At 46.5% G+C, this 17,013-nt stretch overlaps 1 protein-coding gene across 2 annotated transcripts in view; it reads right to left on the bottom strand.

Annotated features, from left to right (window-relative positions):
* HKDC1 (hexokinase domain containing 1) overlaps window positions 1–15,453 on the bottom strand; it is a 47,790-nt gene extending 32,337 nt beyond the window's left edge. For both annotated transcript variants that reach the window (XM_087432100.1, XM_004427040.3), the window contains exons 1-4: window positions 13,724–15,453; window positions 8,706–8,868; window positions 3,005–3,153; window positions 2,785–2,904 (exon numbers count right to left, since the gene is read on the bottom strand). In XM_087432100.1, coding sequence (XP_087288226.1) covers window positions 2,785–2,904; window positions 3,005–3,153; window positions 8,706–8,868; window positions 13,724–13,786 — 495 coding nt within the window. In that variant the 5' untranslated portion in view covers window positions 13,787–15,453. The remainder of the gene's footprint in view (window positions 1–2,784; window positions 2,905–3,004; window positions 3,154–8,705; window positions 8,869–13,723) is intronic.
* Window positions 15,454–17,013: the final 1,560 nt, after the last annotated feature.

Consider the following 17,013-nt stretch of genomic DNA (forward strand, 5'->3'; position numbering starts at 1 on the left):
AAAACTAAAGCAACAACAAAGTGACCTCTTCCTTTAATATCCATTTAAGAGAATTAAATCTTCTTATCTTTTTCAACCATTTTTTAGTTCCACAAAGAGGCCCCCTTAGCCACCACACCTCCCCATGAAGGCTTCTCCTTCCCACCTCCTTCTGCACTTATATGGCTAATCAGACCCCACCTTCTCTCAGAGTCCTTATTTTAGTGTCACAAAATCTATACCCGCAGCAGAACCGTGGTCACATAGCAATGCCCACACTCAGTTACTATTACTAATGCATTCTCTTGTGGCTGAAGCTTTTCTATTTAACTCTAGACTACACTAAAAGGCAGTTTGGAAGGAAATTTTATAAAATACAAGTAATTCAACTAGACTTTGATGAGAAAAAGCATTTCTCCCTTCCTCGATAAATCAAGTACCCTTCCCTACTATAAATGTTACCTGAAAATCCTTATTGGGATACAACACAAAATGGGTCAAAATGCTTTTAGGCACCCACTGGTATTTTAAACAAGGTTAAACACCTGCGTCTTTCTGGAAAGGCAGTGTGGTTGGGAAGTTTGTGAGTTTGGGCTGAGCCACTCTTGGCTGTGTGGCCTTGGGCAAGTCTCTTAATCTCTCTGAGCTGCAGTTTTTCTCAAATATAAAATGAAAATAATCATATCTACCTCACATGATTGTTTTGGTATTTTAATGAGATAATACACATGAAGAGTTCAGCATAGCGCAAGATACAGTGTCAAAATCTGAAGTACTGTGCTATTATTATCATTATTATCACTATTATAGAAAGATGCTGGTGGGTATTTGACTTAGATAAATGCCAAAATCCTGGAATGGACAAACCATACATTCACTCCCCCAGTTCTCAAAAAAATATGCAAGTTTGGTTCTGAAAGTTAAATTAACTCCCACAGAGCTTGAGAATTTTCTTCCTTCTTGCTGTGGTCTCTGTTCCTTGACAGAGATCGAAGAAGAGGTGTTTGTTTGGTGAACCCAATCTTGAGGCCTGATTCCCAGCTCATCCTCCCACTTCCTCTACGTCTCCGGGGGCCTCTACTCTTCCAGACAGCAAAGATGATGACACTTCAGAGCAAAGCGCCACCTCTTCTAACATTCCCTGAAAACTTCTTTATACTCTTTTTCTTCCAATCCTTTCTTTATAAAATAATGAAAAAGTAAATCTCAGCCCATTCCCTGTAGAGATAGATGATGGCAAATTCCCATTCAATGGAATCAAGTAAATGACTGATTGTAGGGCCGGCCCCGTGGCTTGGTGGTTAAGTGAGCGCGCTCCGCTGCTGGCGACCCGGGTTCGGATCCCGGGCGCGCACCGACGCGCTGCTTCTCCGGCCATGCTGAGGCCGCGTCCCACATACAGCAACTAGAAGGATGTGCAACTATGACACACAACTATCTACTGGGGCTTTGGGGGGAAAAATAAATAAATAAAATCTTTAAAAAAAAAAATGACTGATTGTACCTTTCAGTTATCAGACAGTTATCAAGCATCTATTAAATACAAGATATGTGCTAGAGACCCTGGGGGTGGAGAGGAAGATCAATATAAAACAGTGGCTGCCCTCCAGAAACATCTGTTGAATTGGGGGACAAGGTACAAAAGCATGAAGAGACAAGTCATGGGACAATCATCATCGTACCCCTCAGCTGCCATTGATGCACCAGGCACAGTGTTGGGCAGGTTATACATGTTTTGTCTAAGCTTCACCTCAGCCCAGCAAGTAGATATTATTATCCCTGTTTTACAGATGAGAAAACAAGGGTCTCAAGAAGTTAAGTAACTTGCCCAGGGGACACAACTTGTTCTGAGCCATGATTCAAAGCCAAGTCTATGAGACTGAAAACCCATTCCCTTTCCACTAGCCTACACTAATAAGTAGCTCAAAACAACAACATCAAACACATCTTAAGGCAGTCCATGATATCACAGTGGTCCATGAATTGACTGTGAGCTGGGCGCATGACCAGTATGTGCAGTAGATCATGGGCCACCACCCCAGACAGGCATGGCCTGGGAAGACCTGACTCTCTTGACCATAACCCACTGGCCCCAGAAAGTTCATTGTCCTTTTATATGACCCCATATTTATTTTCACAGATTTACATAAGATCAAGTTTGACTTCTCCCTGTTAACAAATTGAAAAAATGAGATGAATTGCACACAGATGAATTATCCGAGACCCCAGGGGGCTATTGGCACAGCTGAGACTGTACATCCCAGGTGCAGTGTCCACTCAACAACATTGTCACTTTAATGACCCCACCTCAATCCTCCTCCTAAGGGCTCAGAGTAGAGGCAAGATTCCCTGAGCCTTCCTACTCTTTCTCCAGTCAGCTATGTCCATGGTTCTAAGTGTGGTCCCCAGACCAGCAGCATTTGCACCACCTGGAACCTGTTAGGAATGCAAATCTAAGGCCCCACTGACTGAGAAACTCCTGGGTGGGGCCCAGCAATCTGTATTTACCAAGCCCTGCAGGAATTCCAATGCCCATGAAGGTCTGAGAACCACCGAGCTAAGGATTGAGAACCACCCCGTTCCCCTAGTGATGGGAGCATATTAAGTGTAAAATCAAGGCAGCTGCAGCCACATTAACAAGTTCTCAGCCTCACATTTCCACCTCATTGTTTAAAAAAGAAAAAAACAAACAAGAAAACTCCTGTTGATCCCTCCTGTCCCCAGCCTCACTCCTGCACACGCCCATACTCTCCAGCCCCAACCCCAAGTCCTGCACAGCTTCTTCCTCCCTAGCATCAGCCTTACCTCTTCCAATTTAGTCTGTCTGCAGGGAAAAGAAAAGGTTAGGCCAAGGGGCAATTTCTTATGCTTCAACCCTTTGGTGTTCATGAAATCTGCCAGACAGTCAGCTACGTATTCAAACAGCTGCAGAGAAGAAAAAGCACAGGACACTGGGCTAAGGCACGGTCACTCATAAACTTGATGCCAAGTCTCCCCCCTGCTTGTAGGGCCCCTCCCCCAGTACCTCCAAGCCGTTCCCTCGGATGATTTCATTGGGTGTTGGGTAGAACTGACTCTCCATCTGGACATTTCGTTTCCCCTCTTCAGAGACTTGCACCTTCAAGACTCGAAACTTGGATCCTCCAAGATCCAGGGAAAGAAACTCCCCATTTTCTATTAGAACACAAATAAAAAGTTACCATTTCTTGAAGGTCTGCTATACAGCAAGCTTTGCATTAGAAGCTGGATAGGTAATAAATGTCACTACGTTTCACAACCACCCCATGCGCTAGGTATCATTATGTCCACCTGCTGAGACTCCAGAAGTGCAGCCCTTGATCTGAGCCCTCCCAGTAAGTGGCAGAGCTGGGGTGGGACCCATCTGCCTGACTCTGCAGCCTGAGCCCTGCCCGCTGGACCATGCCGTAAGGAATAAATGTGCTCATTTGGAGAAGGCGAATGTGAACCCGCTTCAGGCAGGTGGTATTAGCAACGGGCCTTGAGGGTGGAGCCTGTTCTAGCACGCCACAACCAGGAAGAGACAGCTGATACTACACGCTAGGGAAAATGCGGATACGGCTCAGAGGAAAAGGCAAGGGAAATGCAGGGAAGAGAAACCAGCCCCATCAAGTCTCAGTCTCACAGGCAGAAGGAAAATGATCCAGGCGGGTGGGGACCAAATGATGAATCTTCAAGGGCCAAGGATGCTTAATATTTTGGGCCAGAGTCACTGCAAAAGGAGAAAATGGAACACAACCTAGACCAGTGCAAGATAGATGCTCTTAATAAAAAGGTGGAAATGACACATGCGTTGGGGTGAGGCAGCCCACTCTGATGACTTCCACTCAGGATCCAGCCAGAATTGCTGTCCAGGACCCCAACCAGCACCTTCAGTGTCAGCCACAGATATGGAACAGGAACTCATACTCTTGAGCCAACAAACCTTTGTATAGAATTATCTGTGCCTAAAAAGTGGCTACATGTACCAGGCATGCTTCATGATATGTGCCCAAAGCACATCTAAGTGAAACTCCATGCCACATGGAATGGTCTTGCTTTGTATCATGTGACCCTCGACACAGCCTTGTAGATCTAAGGGGCCAGCTGGCTATTCAGATTCACTCCTTGTGAAATATGAAATAAAACATAGTGGGAAGTTGCTAGTAGGTGGTAAAAACTGAAATGGAAGCATCCCCAAAACCAGAGGTCATCTGGGTAGCCAAGGTGGCGACCTGTATATAGGCTGCAACCACAGGGAAGAAAACTCGCGAGTCCCAGTTCCCTCGAGGCCTGAATGTGCCACAGGTCCTGCCCTCGGATTCCCATGAGATCCTATGTGTCTCCCTTCTTGGTCTATGTGTCCTTGTACAACAAAACCTTCATGACCTAGCTTGACTGGGTTTCTCTGTTCCTGGCAATCCAAGAGCTGGAGGCAAGCAGGCCCTCTGACTGGCGTAGAGCAGTGCTCTTCAAACTTTAATGTGTGTGTGAATCTCCCAAGAATTTCGTTAACACGCAGATTGCCATTCACTGGAAGTGGGGCCTGAGATTTTGCATTTCTAAACAAGCTGCCAGGTGCTGCTGCTGCACGTTTGTGGACCACAGTTAGAGAAGCAAGTGTTTAGAATCTCAACCCAGCCAGCTCTATCTTTTGTTTTTGTGGAGACATCTGGAAAGTGAGATTCTTGTCTCCCCAGATCAGTCCTGAAAGGAACCTCATGGAGCTGTTTATTATTCAGGGAGGGAATCCAGGGACCTAATCCTATGCAACTTTGACTAAGCACTCATCATGTACCAAGCAAGAGATGCTTTCACAGACGTCGACTTATTGCGTAGGAAGTAGGGTAGATCGCACAATCTATGTATGAACATTTACTGAGCACTGACTCTGTGCCAAGTAACCTGCCAGGCAGTGGGGATGGAAAGACCGTGGGCTCCCTGGGGAGCCCATAAGAAACAGAGGCGAGTACCTAAGCCATTTCCATACAGTAGGACAAGTACTTTGATCAATCATGGGAAGCACAGGGAGAGGCCTCTAAATCAGAGCAGGAGTCAACATGCCAAGGAGGTGATACAGAGCTGAGTGCTGAAGGATGAGAGGGAGTCAGGCAGCCAGACAGGGGAGAGCTGGGGTCCCAGGGAGGGGAAACCGGGAGCAAAGAATGAGCGCACATGGTGGGTCTATGCTTTTGAGGAAACAGGGAGGCTGTGACAGAAATGAGGCTAGCAGGTAGTCTCAGGTTAAATTAGGAAAGATTGGGAAATCCACCTTAAGTAGCTTGGGCTTTATCCAGCAGGTAAGGGGGAGCCACAGAAAGATTTTAAGCAAGGAAGTGCCAAGATCTGATTAAGATTTTGGGAAACCATCTCTGGCACCAATGTGGATGGAATGGAGGGTTTTAACAAAAGAAGAGGTTCTTGTCTACAATCCAGATTGGAGGTGATATTCAAGACCTGGTGTAGCATCTGCACAGACTCATTCCTCCCTCCAGCCACCAGCGCCGTTATCACTGTGCAATCAGCTCGCTCCACCAGTGACTCAAGACGCTATTTCATGGAAACCACGTGACACGCACCCTTCTGTGACTCTGATCCCAGAAAAAGGACTCATTGAATCCTGGGGTGAGGGAGGACCAGCCCAGAAGAAGAAGGCAACAGCAGCAGTGGGGCCATCAGGGTCTTTACAGCAATTGGGAAAATGACCTCCCAAGAGAGTGAAGTTTCCTTGACAATTTCAGTGGCTCCAGGTTGCCTGGGGCACCAGCTTTCCTTCTCCTGAGCCACGGCCAGGGCTGTGCCTCCGCTTCTTCCCCACTCCCTAGTGCAGTGTCTCCCAGAGGTGCACAATGACTCAATGCGTAGATTCCTGGAGATTCAGAATCTCCAGGGGAGAAGAGCCCTGGGAAACCACATGATTAGGAATTGCCCCACGTTGAGTCTTATGCTCAGGGGAGTCCAGGACCCTGTCCTAGTGCAGACCCCTGGACCCATCAGCTCACTACCTCGGGGCTCCCGGGGCTCACCCTCCAGGAGGCCTGGGAGACTGCCTGGACACAGAGGCCAAGAAGAGAGGCGGATGGGGTGGGGCCTACGGAATCACTGTCACCTTCACAATCCCATGTCGGCGCTTCCTGTCCCCCTTCCCTGCGACTAGTAGAGAAGGCACAAATGATAACAGCACTTTTAAGGCACTTGGTAAGGACAGTCCCTCGCAGTTCCCTGCCTGAAAGAAGGGGAGGTAACTAAGGCTCCAACAGGTCCCCCCTCGCAGGTAGGTTCAGATGAAAGGAGGGGAAAGTACAGACAGCAGGTGAACTGAGGAGGATTTCTCTGGACACTGCATACATTTCTGCCATGAAGACCCCAAGGGAACAGGAGAGTTTTATTTGTGTGGTTTTGTTGCTTAGTAATCATGAAATCACACTACCAGCTCACAGGAGCTCCACAGGACTTGGACGCTCTGGAGATTTTAAAGCGCTCCTTCCACATGACCTCATCTGACCCTAACGACCCTGCAACTTGGTGGGACAAACTGGCCACGGCCCTTTTACTGATGCGGACAGGAGTGCTGTGGTCCTGGGACTTACCAAGGCCACCTGGCTCCACAGGGACTCTGGGCCCAGGGACCTCACCACAACAGGATCACTGGTGAGATTTATTGTGTGATGAGAGGCTCTGAGGAGACAGTGAAGAAAGGAGGTGGTGATTCCTGGCCTGAGGAGGAGGGAGTTCTTGGTCAATTTCACTTCTAAACCTTCCTGAAGCTGCCAGGCCCGGGGAAGGCACACCCAGCCCAGCAGCCTCCACACCATCCAAGTCCGCTTTCCCTTGCTTCTGGGGAATGCACCTCTGCAGGAGGAGCCACAGCACAGGAAGCCAGGAGGACTTTGCCCTGGGTCCTCCTCCCACACACACACCCCATGACTCAGGTGCTTCCTCAGAATAGCCCTGGATGACCTGTCAAGTCCTCTCAGCACTCTCACAGAGCAGTGTCAGGAACGAGGCAAGATTTCAAGGCAGGATTGTCTCTCCCCAAAGCTTATGTTCCTGCAGGGTGGTACACTGACCACCCTATGCACCCACCCACCAGCAAGGGAACAGGCCTTTCCCATCCCAGTTTCTCAGGGGCCTCTCAAATGGCAGAGCCAAGCTACCCAGGCATTGTCCCAGAGGGGACCAGAACCTGGCTAATATAATCAAAGGCCCCTGAGAGCTCCCCAAACTTCAGTCCCTACTCCCTCAAGAGCCCCAAAGCCCCTGCTGAAGCTTGGTTGGAGCACTGAGTCCCCAACATTGGGGAAGCCTCTTGGTCCTCCATGCTATCATCTGACCAGGGAATAACAGTTACACCACAGGGTTCTTACGGGGATTGTGTGAGACAGTGAGCCCCTAGCACCCCATGACCACAGGAGGTACCTGGTAGATACCAGTTCCTTTCCCTCCTATGGCTTTGCCCAGAGGCTGAGAATAAGGGAGTTGGATGGAACCTCATAGACTCCCTCTAGAGGTCTCTAGGCTGGGGTAAGCAAAATACTCGTCCCCTAAAGATGTCTACATCCAAATGCATGATCCTGAGAATATGTTAGGTTACATGGCAGGGGAAATTAAGGATGTAGATGGAATCAAAATTGCTAATCAGTTAACCTTGAGGTTGGAAGATTATCCTGGATTATCAGAGTTGGACTAATGTAATCACAGGGTCTTTAAATGTGGAAGAAGGAGGCAGAAGGATCAGAGTCAGAGAGAGATTTGAAGATGCTACATGGCTGGCTTGGAGATGGAAAGGGACATGAGCCAAGGAATGTGGGTGGTCTCCAGAAGCTGGAAAAGGCAAGGAAACAGATTCTCCCCTAGAGCCTCCAGAAGGAAAGCTGCCCTGCCGACACCTTGATTACAGCCCAGTGAGACCTATTCCAAACTTCTGACCTCCAGAGCTGTAAGAGAATAAATCTGTGTGGTATGAAGCTGCTAAGTTTGTGGTAACTTGTTACAGCAGAGATAAAAAACTAATACATAGGCCAATTCCCTCATTTTACAGATGGAGAAACTAAGGCTACACATTTTGCCAAAAGTCATTGAGGAATGACAGAGCTGGGCCTGGAACCCAGGTTTCTTGAATTATCATTTAATATTCTTTCCACTACATCATGCTTCCTTCCATTACTTACTATCTAGAGCCTAGAATCTAGATACCTAGGAGTAAAATGCCATTTATTATTCATTCAACAAATATTTCAGGGCCTAGTGCATCAGGCACTATCGCAGGGGCTCAGAACACTGTGGCAAAGAAGACAGACCTTGCCCTCACGGAGATTGTTCCAGTGGGGAGACTCACATAAAGAGCAGAATGACAGGCACTCTGACAAGTGCCTAACCCAGCATGGGGATGCTTCCAAATGGAGGCGGTTATCTCTACCCTGAGATGGCACAGCTAAGTTGGTGTTTACGGGGGGAAGAACATGGGGGCGCTACAGCAGAAGAGGGAACAGGATGTGTGAGGGCAAGGCAGGCAGAGAGAAAGCAAGGTGCATTTGTCCGTGGAACTTTGGTTCAAAACTTCTGGTGTTCAGTACAACTGAAGCAGAGAAAGTCAGGGAGGGTGGGAGGAGGAATGTGGAAAAGAAGCTGGAGAGATAAGCTGGGGTATAGGAGCAAACCCCAGGTACCCATCAGCCAAGAAAAAAACCAGGAGGATCAGAGTCCCTGGCGGCCCCAGCCCCACTCACCCGAGCCATCTGGAATGGCCCTGACAAAGGTGGGCAGCATCTTCACTGAGGCTGTGGGGCTGGTGTCCTTCCCCAGGCCCTTCTGCATTTCAGCCTGGAACCGAGCCATGATGTCCAAAAGGGTCTCATCCGAGAGTCGCATGTGATACAGGAACCTGTCCACCTGAAACAGACACCGGGGTGACCAGGGTTGGCTGCTTGCCCTCCAGTCAAGGCTGTAAATTCCCATTCCCATTATGAAGCTACATTCCTGACTCTCAGGAAAGCTTTTTTTTTTTTTTTTTGCTGGGAAAGATTTGCTCTGAGCTACATCTGTTGCCAACCTTCCTCCTTTTTTCCCTCCCCAAAGCACCAGTACATAGTTGTATATCTTAGTTGTAAGTCCTAGTTCTTCTATGTGAGATGGCCACCACAGCACGGCTACTGACACACGAGTGGTGTGGTTCCATGCCCGGGAACTAAACCTGGGCCGTCAAAGCAGAGTGTGCCAAACTTCAACTGCTAGGCCATCAGGGCTGGCTCTGGGGATAGTTTCTTGATATGGATTCCCAAAGGTTCCTTGCCTGACTCCTCATCAAGCTGGGATAAGGTGAGGAGTTGGAAGAACAGAATGAAATGGAAGGCTGAGGAGGAGGTGGGGATTTATTCCACTGAAGGTCAAACTCTGAGGAAAAAAACAATTCCTGCATTTTTTTGATGGGACAATGGAGGGACAAAAACTAAGAAGGATTCAGAGTTTCTAATTCCCAGTTCAGGGCCCTCACCACTGTTCCATTGCCTCTCCACTGGAAAACACTAGCTATAGCTTGAACCTTAAACTCCCAAACACAGAAGCTTTCTTTTGTCCAATGATGACAACATGTATCCAAACATGTTTCCCTTTGTTGATTGGCTGCTAGGAAGCTCAGGGCTAAATTCGGTTTCCAACTGCAATCTCTAAAATCTAGTCCTTGAAATTTCCATTTTGTTTTTAACTAAAGTTGTTCTAATTAAGATAAATTTTAATTTTTAAAGCCAGCTCAAATTGCTATTGGAAATGAGTGGATGTCACTCAAGCAACCAGGAAACTGGGGCAAAGAACCACTGCCCCAGTGGAGGGAAGGTATAAAAATCACTGCGGCTGTGCTCAGTCCACTTGAAGGTAACATGTCCCATCAGGGATGGCAGAAAAGCTTCCTCCCTCATGCTAATGTTAATCAATTGGTGCTGGCAGCCTGGATTCCCAGAGCCCACTGGGATGGATTATCACTGGGGCAGGAGAAGCGACAGTGGCATAGGCGCCCGGTATTTGCCACTCCTTCTTTATATACTGAGTGGCCTCTTTACCCATCCAGGTCACAAGGAGGCTTGATCCCAGCACGTTCCTGGAGAAAGTGCTCTCCCACACTTTTATCTATGGCTAAGAACATATGTTGCAGTCTACAAAGTGCTCTCATGTATGTTACGTCATCTAATCTCCATGACCTCCCTTTGAGGCAGCTAGGTAAGGCCAAAATTACTGTCCTTAGTTGAGAGATGAGGAATCCAAGGCTCAGAGCCCTTAAGCGGCATTAGTCGAGTCGTAGTTAAGTGGCAGCTCTGGGACCACAGTGCAGTCTCCATACTCTTCACTCCACAGCCTGGTTTTGGTTCATAGCGCAGTGGGGGGTCCACAAGGAATTACACCAAAAGTGCAGGGGTCACATGACATTTATCATAGGACAGGCACCCAGTCATCAGCCGGGCCTGGAGGGCAGGCATCCCAGCTCAATCTGGGGCCAATACAGAGACTGAAATGGCTCCAGGGACTTGGGCGCCAGACAAAGGCCAGAAAACTATCAGAGAGCCATTAACAAAGAAGGACAATTGGGCTTTCAGCATAGTTGAGAAGATAGGACGGAACCAGGTCACGCTTCATTAGGGCTTCTTGTTCACCCTGAGTCTGTTTATGACTAATTGGTTGGCACAGCCACATACACAGAGAAAACCGAAGGAAGGGACGTGACCCAAGTAATTAGGGCTTGGGGAAGGGTGAGATGCACCAAACGGGAACTAAACCTCCTCCTTTAACATCCCAAGGCCCCTCCGACAGTGCACTTGAACCTGCTGCTCATTTTTGCTTGGACCCAAAGTATAAAGAGCTTCTCCGGGCATCCCCAGAGTGTCATCCCGTCTATGTAAATAATGGTTCGAGGCCCCATCGGGGTCGTTCAGGAGCTGCAGTTTAACAGAGCCATTTAAGACTCTGGGTTACTGTTGCTGCTGTTTCGATAAGTTCAAGTTATGACAGAAAGAATGTCAACTTAGCAACCGTTGCTTGTTTTTCTTTGAATCTTCCACAACACCTGGTATGGTAGCTAGAAGAGAAGAATGAAACATATGTTGGGACAAAAAAGCTATATTTTAAATCCAAACAGGTGATTTGGGGCCTGTGTAACAAGGCACCTGTGTTGCAGGCACTAAGGGAGGGTGCTTGAGTCGCAGAAAATCAAAGCCCACTTTTGGAGTGACTCACAAACCAGAACATGGATATCTTCTAAACAAAAGAACCAACGAGCAGCACGTTTAACGTAGGAAGAGTAAATTCAAAAATGTAAGCTCAGAGCTGCTGAATTACAGGATGTGGGAGCTAGAAGGGACTTGAGAGATCACTTAGTCCAAAGGTCCTGTATTATGATTCGAGAGTCATAAAAGGTTCAACACTTTGACCTAGTGATTTTACTTCTGGGAATCTATCCTTAGGAAATAATCCCAAAGATGGAGAGCATTAAATACATACTAATGTTTATCATAGCACTATTTTAATTGTTAAAAAATGTTTTTGAAAGTAGCCGAATGTCCAACAAGAGGGAAAAGGTCAAATTATGGCATATCCAACTTGATTAAATATTAGGAAGACATTAAAATGATAATTATGAAGAAATGGAGAAATGTACATAAGTGGTTACAATATAACAATAAGTGAAGGACACGAGATTCAGAATTGTATGGACAATATAACTGTAAAAACATACACCATGAAAGAAGACTACAAGCTCTTCCACACTGCAAATGTGTTTGTGAGAGGGGTGGGATTAAAGGTAACATTTCCACTTTTCGTAATGTTGACTTTCTCACTAAACCATAAAAAGTACACACTGAAAACCTAACCAGTCCTTCTTTTGTGAGTGAACAATCTGCAGGTCAGTGACCAGGCCCAGGCCAACGTTATCAATAGGTTAAATAATGTCCATATATTGAATTAGAAGAGAAGCTGTCAGAGTGGTTTCTCCCTTCCTTTCTTTTCTTTCTTTCCTTCCTTCTGTCCTTTCTTTCTGTTTTGTTTTGGTTTGGTTTGATTTTAATGTTGGTATATGGAGATTTTTAAAAAATTGTTCCAGGGTCTGAATAATCACCCTCGCAGGCAAGTATGGCCCAGGACCTTAACAAGTCTAGACACAGGAAGCACAGGAACTAAGAAGGGGCCTGGTTATCTGACCTAGAAAGAGCAAGAGCCCGTGCCTTTTGACCAGGCGTGTTTCACCCCTCGGAGGAGTCAATGAGCCAGTGTTCTCAGAAACTGTGACTCATCCCAGCAACCCATAAATCAGCCTTCCATACTGCCCCAGACACCTGTTGGGTCACCTGCTTAAGGTGGCTGCAAAGTGCTCCTGACTATCCCTGCTCAGCTCACTCTCACGAGCTTTCCTGTCTCCCATGGGGAGAGGGAAGGGTCAACTCCAGGCCTTGACAAAGGCTGACCCTCCAACTAAAAGGACCTGGAACAGATCAGTGGAGGCTCCATTTCCAGGAAAAGGGGCCTCCTGCGCCTGCACCAGGGCTGGTGGACAAACACGTCCCGCCTGATTCTAGGGTGTAACGAAACGTTCACCATCACAAAGGGGCCCAAGGAGATGAAACACGTACAGCACCAAAGGCGTCAAGGTTCCAGACGCCCCCTTAGGGGCTGGAGAGACAGCACACAGGCTGCATCTTGACTAAGCACGTAATAACAGAAAGTGAATTCTTAAGCAGTGCTGTTCAGGATTTTCCCACTTCCTTGAGAAGCTAAAAGAGGGCTCTGAATCTAATCAACAAGTGAAAATCTTAGATTAAATCTGATTGATTTATAATATTTTAAGATTTGCTATAATCTCTAACCCAATTCTCTAATGAACAGAATATAGTGGGAGTTTATCCCACCAAGCACATGAGGGCTGTAAGTGGCCATGCTTCCTCTCTCAGTTTGAAAGGCCAGGTGGCATCATGGCACAATGTAAAGAATGCTGGAGGAAAAGTCAGGAACTTGGGTGCAATCCTTGATCCACCTGAAATACCTGCGAGACCTTGGATAATTCACCAGGTGGGAGGACTTCTGTTCTCTGTAAATTGAGATGCTAGTGCCCAGGGCCCTGCTGCTGGCAGCTGGTGTGGCTAGAATGGTAGGCTGGGCTCATTCCAGGCCACCAGGGGAGAATGCTCATGGCCCCCTGAGGAGCCTTGGCAACTTTTAACCAGCCCACCTTGGAGTAAATTTTGTAGACAGGTTTCTTGGGCAAAGTGGCAAAATAATGCACACCATTAATAGCATACCACTGGCAAACAGCACATGCCAATAACAAATATTTAATTATTGTACATTAAAACTCACAACCTTCTGGGTGCCCAAATTTATATTTTTCAAGCACATGAAGAATCATGTGAATTACTTTAAAAGTCCTCAAAATTTCTTTAAAAATGACTCTCTCCTTTGTAGCCTTTCTCCCCAGACATCCCTTATATCAAACACAGTCGTCTTCAAGCTTTCTAAAGACTTCCTCCTCTCCCTCCCATCTGATATCTGCCGACAAGTTCCAAGGGATATTCAAGACTCAGGACAATATCCAACGCCCAGTTCGTGGGAAATTTACTTCCTCTTCCCCCTTTATGATTTTTTTACTGGTCCTATGCTCCCTGTATCTTTTCTAATAAGCTCTCTTAAATCCTTTTGGATGTAGGCAGAATATCAGTTCTGTTAGTGAAGAACGAATCAGGCATCTCTCAGCTTTTTGAGTCCTTACCTTCTTAATCTGATCCTCCTTCAGCTTGGTGAAGTAAAAGGCCATCAAGTGTACCGCAAACATTTTTCCCAAGTTTAGTTTCTCCTGAGATGGGCAGAGATTTCTGTGCAGTGTTTACTCCCACGTCTCTAGAGTGCTGCCCAAGTCCAGTTCAAGCTGCAGACCTCTGGGGAACTGGTGCCACAGATTAAATACTTCCAGGCTGCTTAGTTCAATGATTAAACTTCGCCCCCTCTCTCTGGTCCCTCCCTTCAGCACACATTTCTCTAATAGGAGGCTCCGCATGGTAGCTGAGGGTTGGTGGAGGGGGAGGCAGGGAATTGATGGGTTGCTTGACTCTTTGAGAATCGGGTGCCACAAAATCTTGTTGCTAAGCAACACTCGCAAGCCAGTGTTCCACCAAGCCCACTCAGCCGAGGAAAATCTTCTGAGATGTTGGGCAGTAAACAATACCAACTTTCAACCAGCTGAGCTGCTCTGCAAATGTCCACTCTCAGGCTTTTCGCATTAGTCCTTTTCTCCTCAACCCAGCGGTATAACTCCACGACTCCCTGCTCCTCTGTAGCACTGTCTTAATTTTAAGACTAAACTTCGTCCTGGGCAGAGAGATTCCAAGAATGTTGGAACAAATTCCTCCATTCGTGACAGATCAGATCTCTTAGCTAACAGCCCTTGGTAATGGAAAAGAATTGATAAAGTTTTATCTATTTACAATGTTAAGCTAGAAAACCTTGACTTCACAGGTAGTGACCCAGAAAAAAATATGCATGAGAAAGAATGAACTCAAGTCACCAGTACTCACTGGGAAGCTGCTGTTAGAGAGAAAAATTGAAATTACTATGGGAAATGTCTCACGCCACTAAGATATTTGGTTTACTCATTTATCTCACTTGTCATACTTGATGTGAGAAGGACTCAGGAAGGGGCCAATGTGTGGGTACAACAGACCTTGCACTCTTCCCACAGTCAGCGATCAGCTAACAAAATCAATAACAACAACAGTGTTAACGACAGCAGCTAATATGGATGCAGCACTTACTATTCCCATTTTTTTAGTTGAGAAAACTGAGGCCTAGAAAGGTTAAGTGACTTACTCAAAATCACAAAGCTTGTAAATGGTACAGTGAGGAATCAAACCCAGGAGTCTGATTCTAGGGCCAGCTCTCAACCAATATATTATATTGCCTCTCTTCTTTCTCCATGCAATAAATACTCAAATACTCACTATACTAATAGTGATAACTATTAGTAACAGCAGCATTCTGTTATCAAGAATTCCAAGGGCCGGCCTGGCGGCACAGTGGTTAAGTTCACGCGCTCGGCTTCGGCGGCCTGGGGTTCGCAGGTTTGGATCCTGGGCGTGCACCACCACACTGCGTGCCAAGCCATGCTGTGGTGGCGTCCCATGTAAAGTAAAGGGCACGGATGTTAGCCCAGGGCCAATCTTCATCAGCAAAAAAGAGGAGGACTGGCATGGGATGTTAGCTCAGGGCTGATCTTCCTCACAAAAAAAAAAAAAAATTCCAACTACTTGGAAAACTAAATACAGAGAGATGTCTTCAATAGGGTCTTCCCAGTGAGGGAAAAAGGCAAATGAAGGAATTCCTGACCATAACTTCCCAAATACTAATCAAATGCTTCCTAAAATTAGCAACCGCCCAGATGTCAAAGAAGGTCGGCTGGGCACCCCAAGGCTTCTTGCTCCCACACGGCACCTGCTCTTCAATACAAGGGAAAAAATGTGTTTTCCTGGTCAGCTTAGCAGCCTCAGCTTTGTTTGTTTTTCTACTGCACAATCTCATTAATCACAACAATTACCAAACAATTGCCTGGTGAGAGAACCTTCAACAGCTGCCTCTTCAGAAGCCAGTGATTCTCCAATCAGTGCTCTTTCCCCACCCATCCTGTGGACGAGCCATTGGAAGTCCACCTTAAGCCTGCAGTGCTTGATTAAAATTACTCCAGATACTCTTCTCAGATTGATATAAAATCGTCTCCCATATTGAGAAACCTTATCCTTTTCAGTCTGTTTACCCCTCAGACTATGAACTTTCTTTTAGCTCCTTTACTGTGTCTATCATACAAGAAAACAAAGATTAACCTTCAGTTGTTGAAACTATTTAGTGAAACCGTGCGGAATTGTTGGTATTCTGTAACAGGCATGCTATGCCTGAGTCTGCCCCGGCTGAGGATGACATCATGGGGCAAGTCACCTGCCCACAAGTGATAATGGTACTTGTCTTAGTTCCTCCATTTAAAAAGTAACCTCGGCAGTACAGGACGGCACCGACTGTCACTGATTTATTCAACATAGGGATAAGAGGTTACAATGACCAGTGGACAAAAAGACCTAAAGCCATAAACAAAGATCTCTGCAATCTCAGGGTTGCTTGTATCACCAGATAGGCAGCCTTTGGAATTTTAATCAGGCAAATGACACCACAGGATTTTCATCTGTTACATCATTCTGTTTTTATCTAAGCACATAGGCATCCACATTCCAGGTCTGAGTTAGCTGACTAAACCAAGAAGCTTAATGATTACAAAAATCACGTGCCTTTGGAGTCATCTAGCTCTGCCCCTTCACTTTATAAAGACAAAATAATTCAATTATTTTACCATTTCTCATCTGATTATCCCACTCTAACCTTTGGAATTTTTCACCCTCATTAAAGCTCTATCTAGGGGGCCGGCCCCGTGGCTTAGCGGTTAAGTGCGCCCGCTCAGCTACTGGCGGCCCGGGTTTGGATCCCGGGCGCACACCGACGCACCGCTTCTCCGGCCATGCTGAGGCCACGTCCCACATACAGCAACTAGAAGAATGTGCAGCTATGACATACAACTATCTACTGGGGTTTGGGGGAGAAAAAGGAGGAGGATTGGCAATAGATGTTGGCTCAGGGCCAGTCTTCCTCAGCAAAAAGAGGAGGATTGGCATGGATGTTAGCTCGGGGCTCATCTTCCTCACAAAAAAAAAAAACAAAAGCTCTATGTAGCTATTCAAGGATATCTGGGTGTAAGCCTCATAAGCACTTAGATTTTGCTTAAAAATACCCATTTGAGGGTTGGCACTGCTAAAGGACATTTTAGTTAAAGTGTATTACCCATCTGGCCCAAATCTTCCGGATAAGAAGGGAAACTCTATCACCTCTGTATACATCTTTGTTTCCGTAAAGCTCTCCCTTAAGGCAAGGCCTAAAAATAATGTCTGCTTTCATTTAAGTACTCAGCACAGCAGGAAGACTAGAAGTCCAATAGAATTTACCTTTTTATTTAGTAAACACTTGAAT

The sequence above is a fragment of the Ceratotherium simum genome, chromosome 6 (genome assembly GCF_057802395.1).
Source record: "Ceratotherium simum simum isolate JZ-2026a chromosome 6, ASM5780239v1, whole genome shotgun sequence".
Lineage (NCBI taxonomy): Eukaryota > Metazoa > Chordata > Mammalia > Perissodactyla > Rhinocerotidae > Ceratotherium > Ceratotherium simum.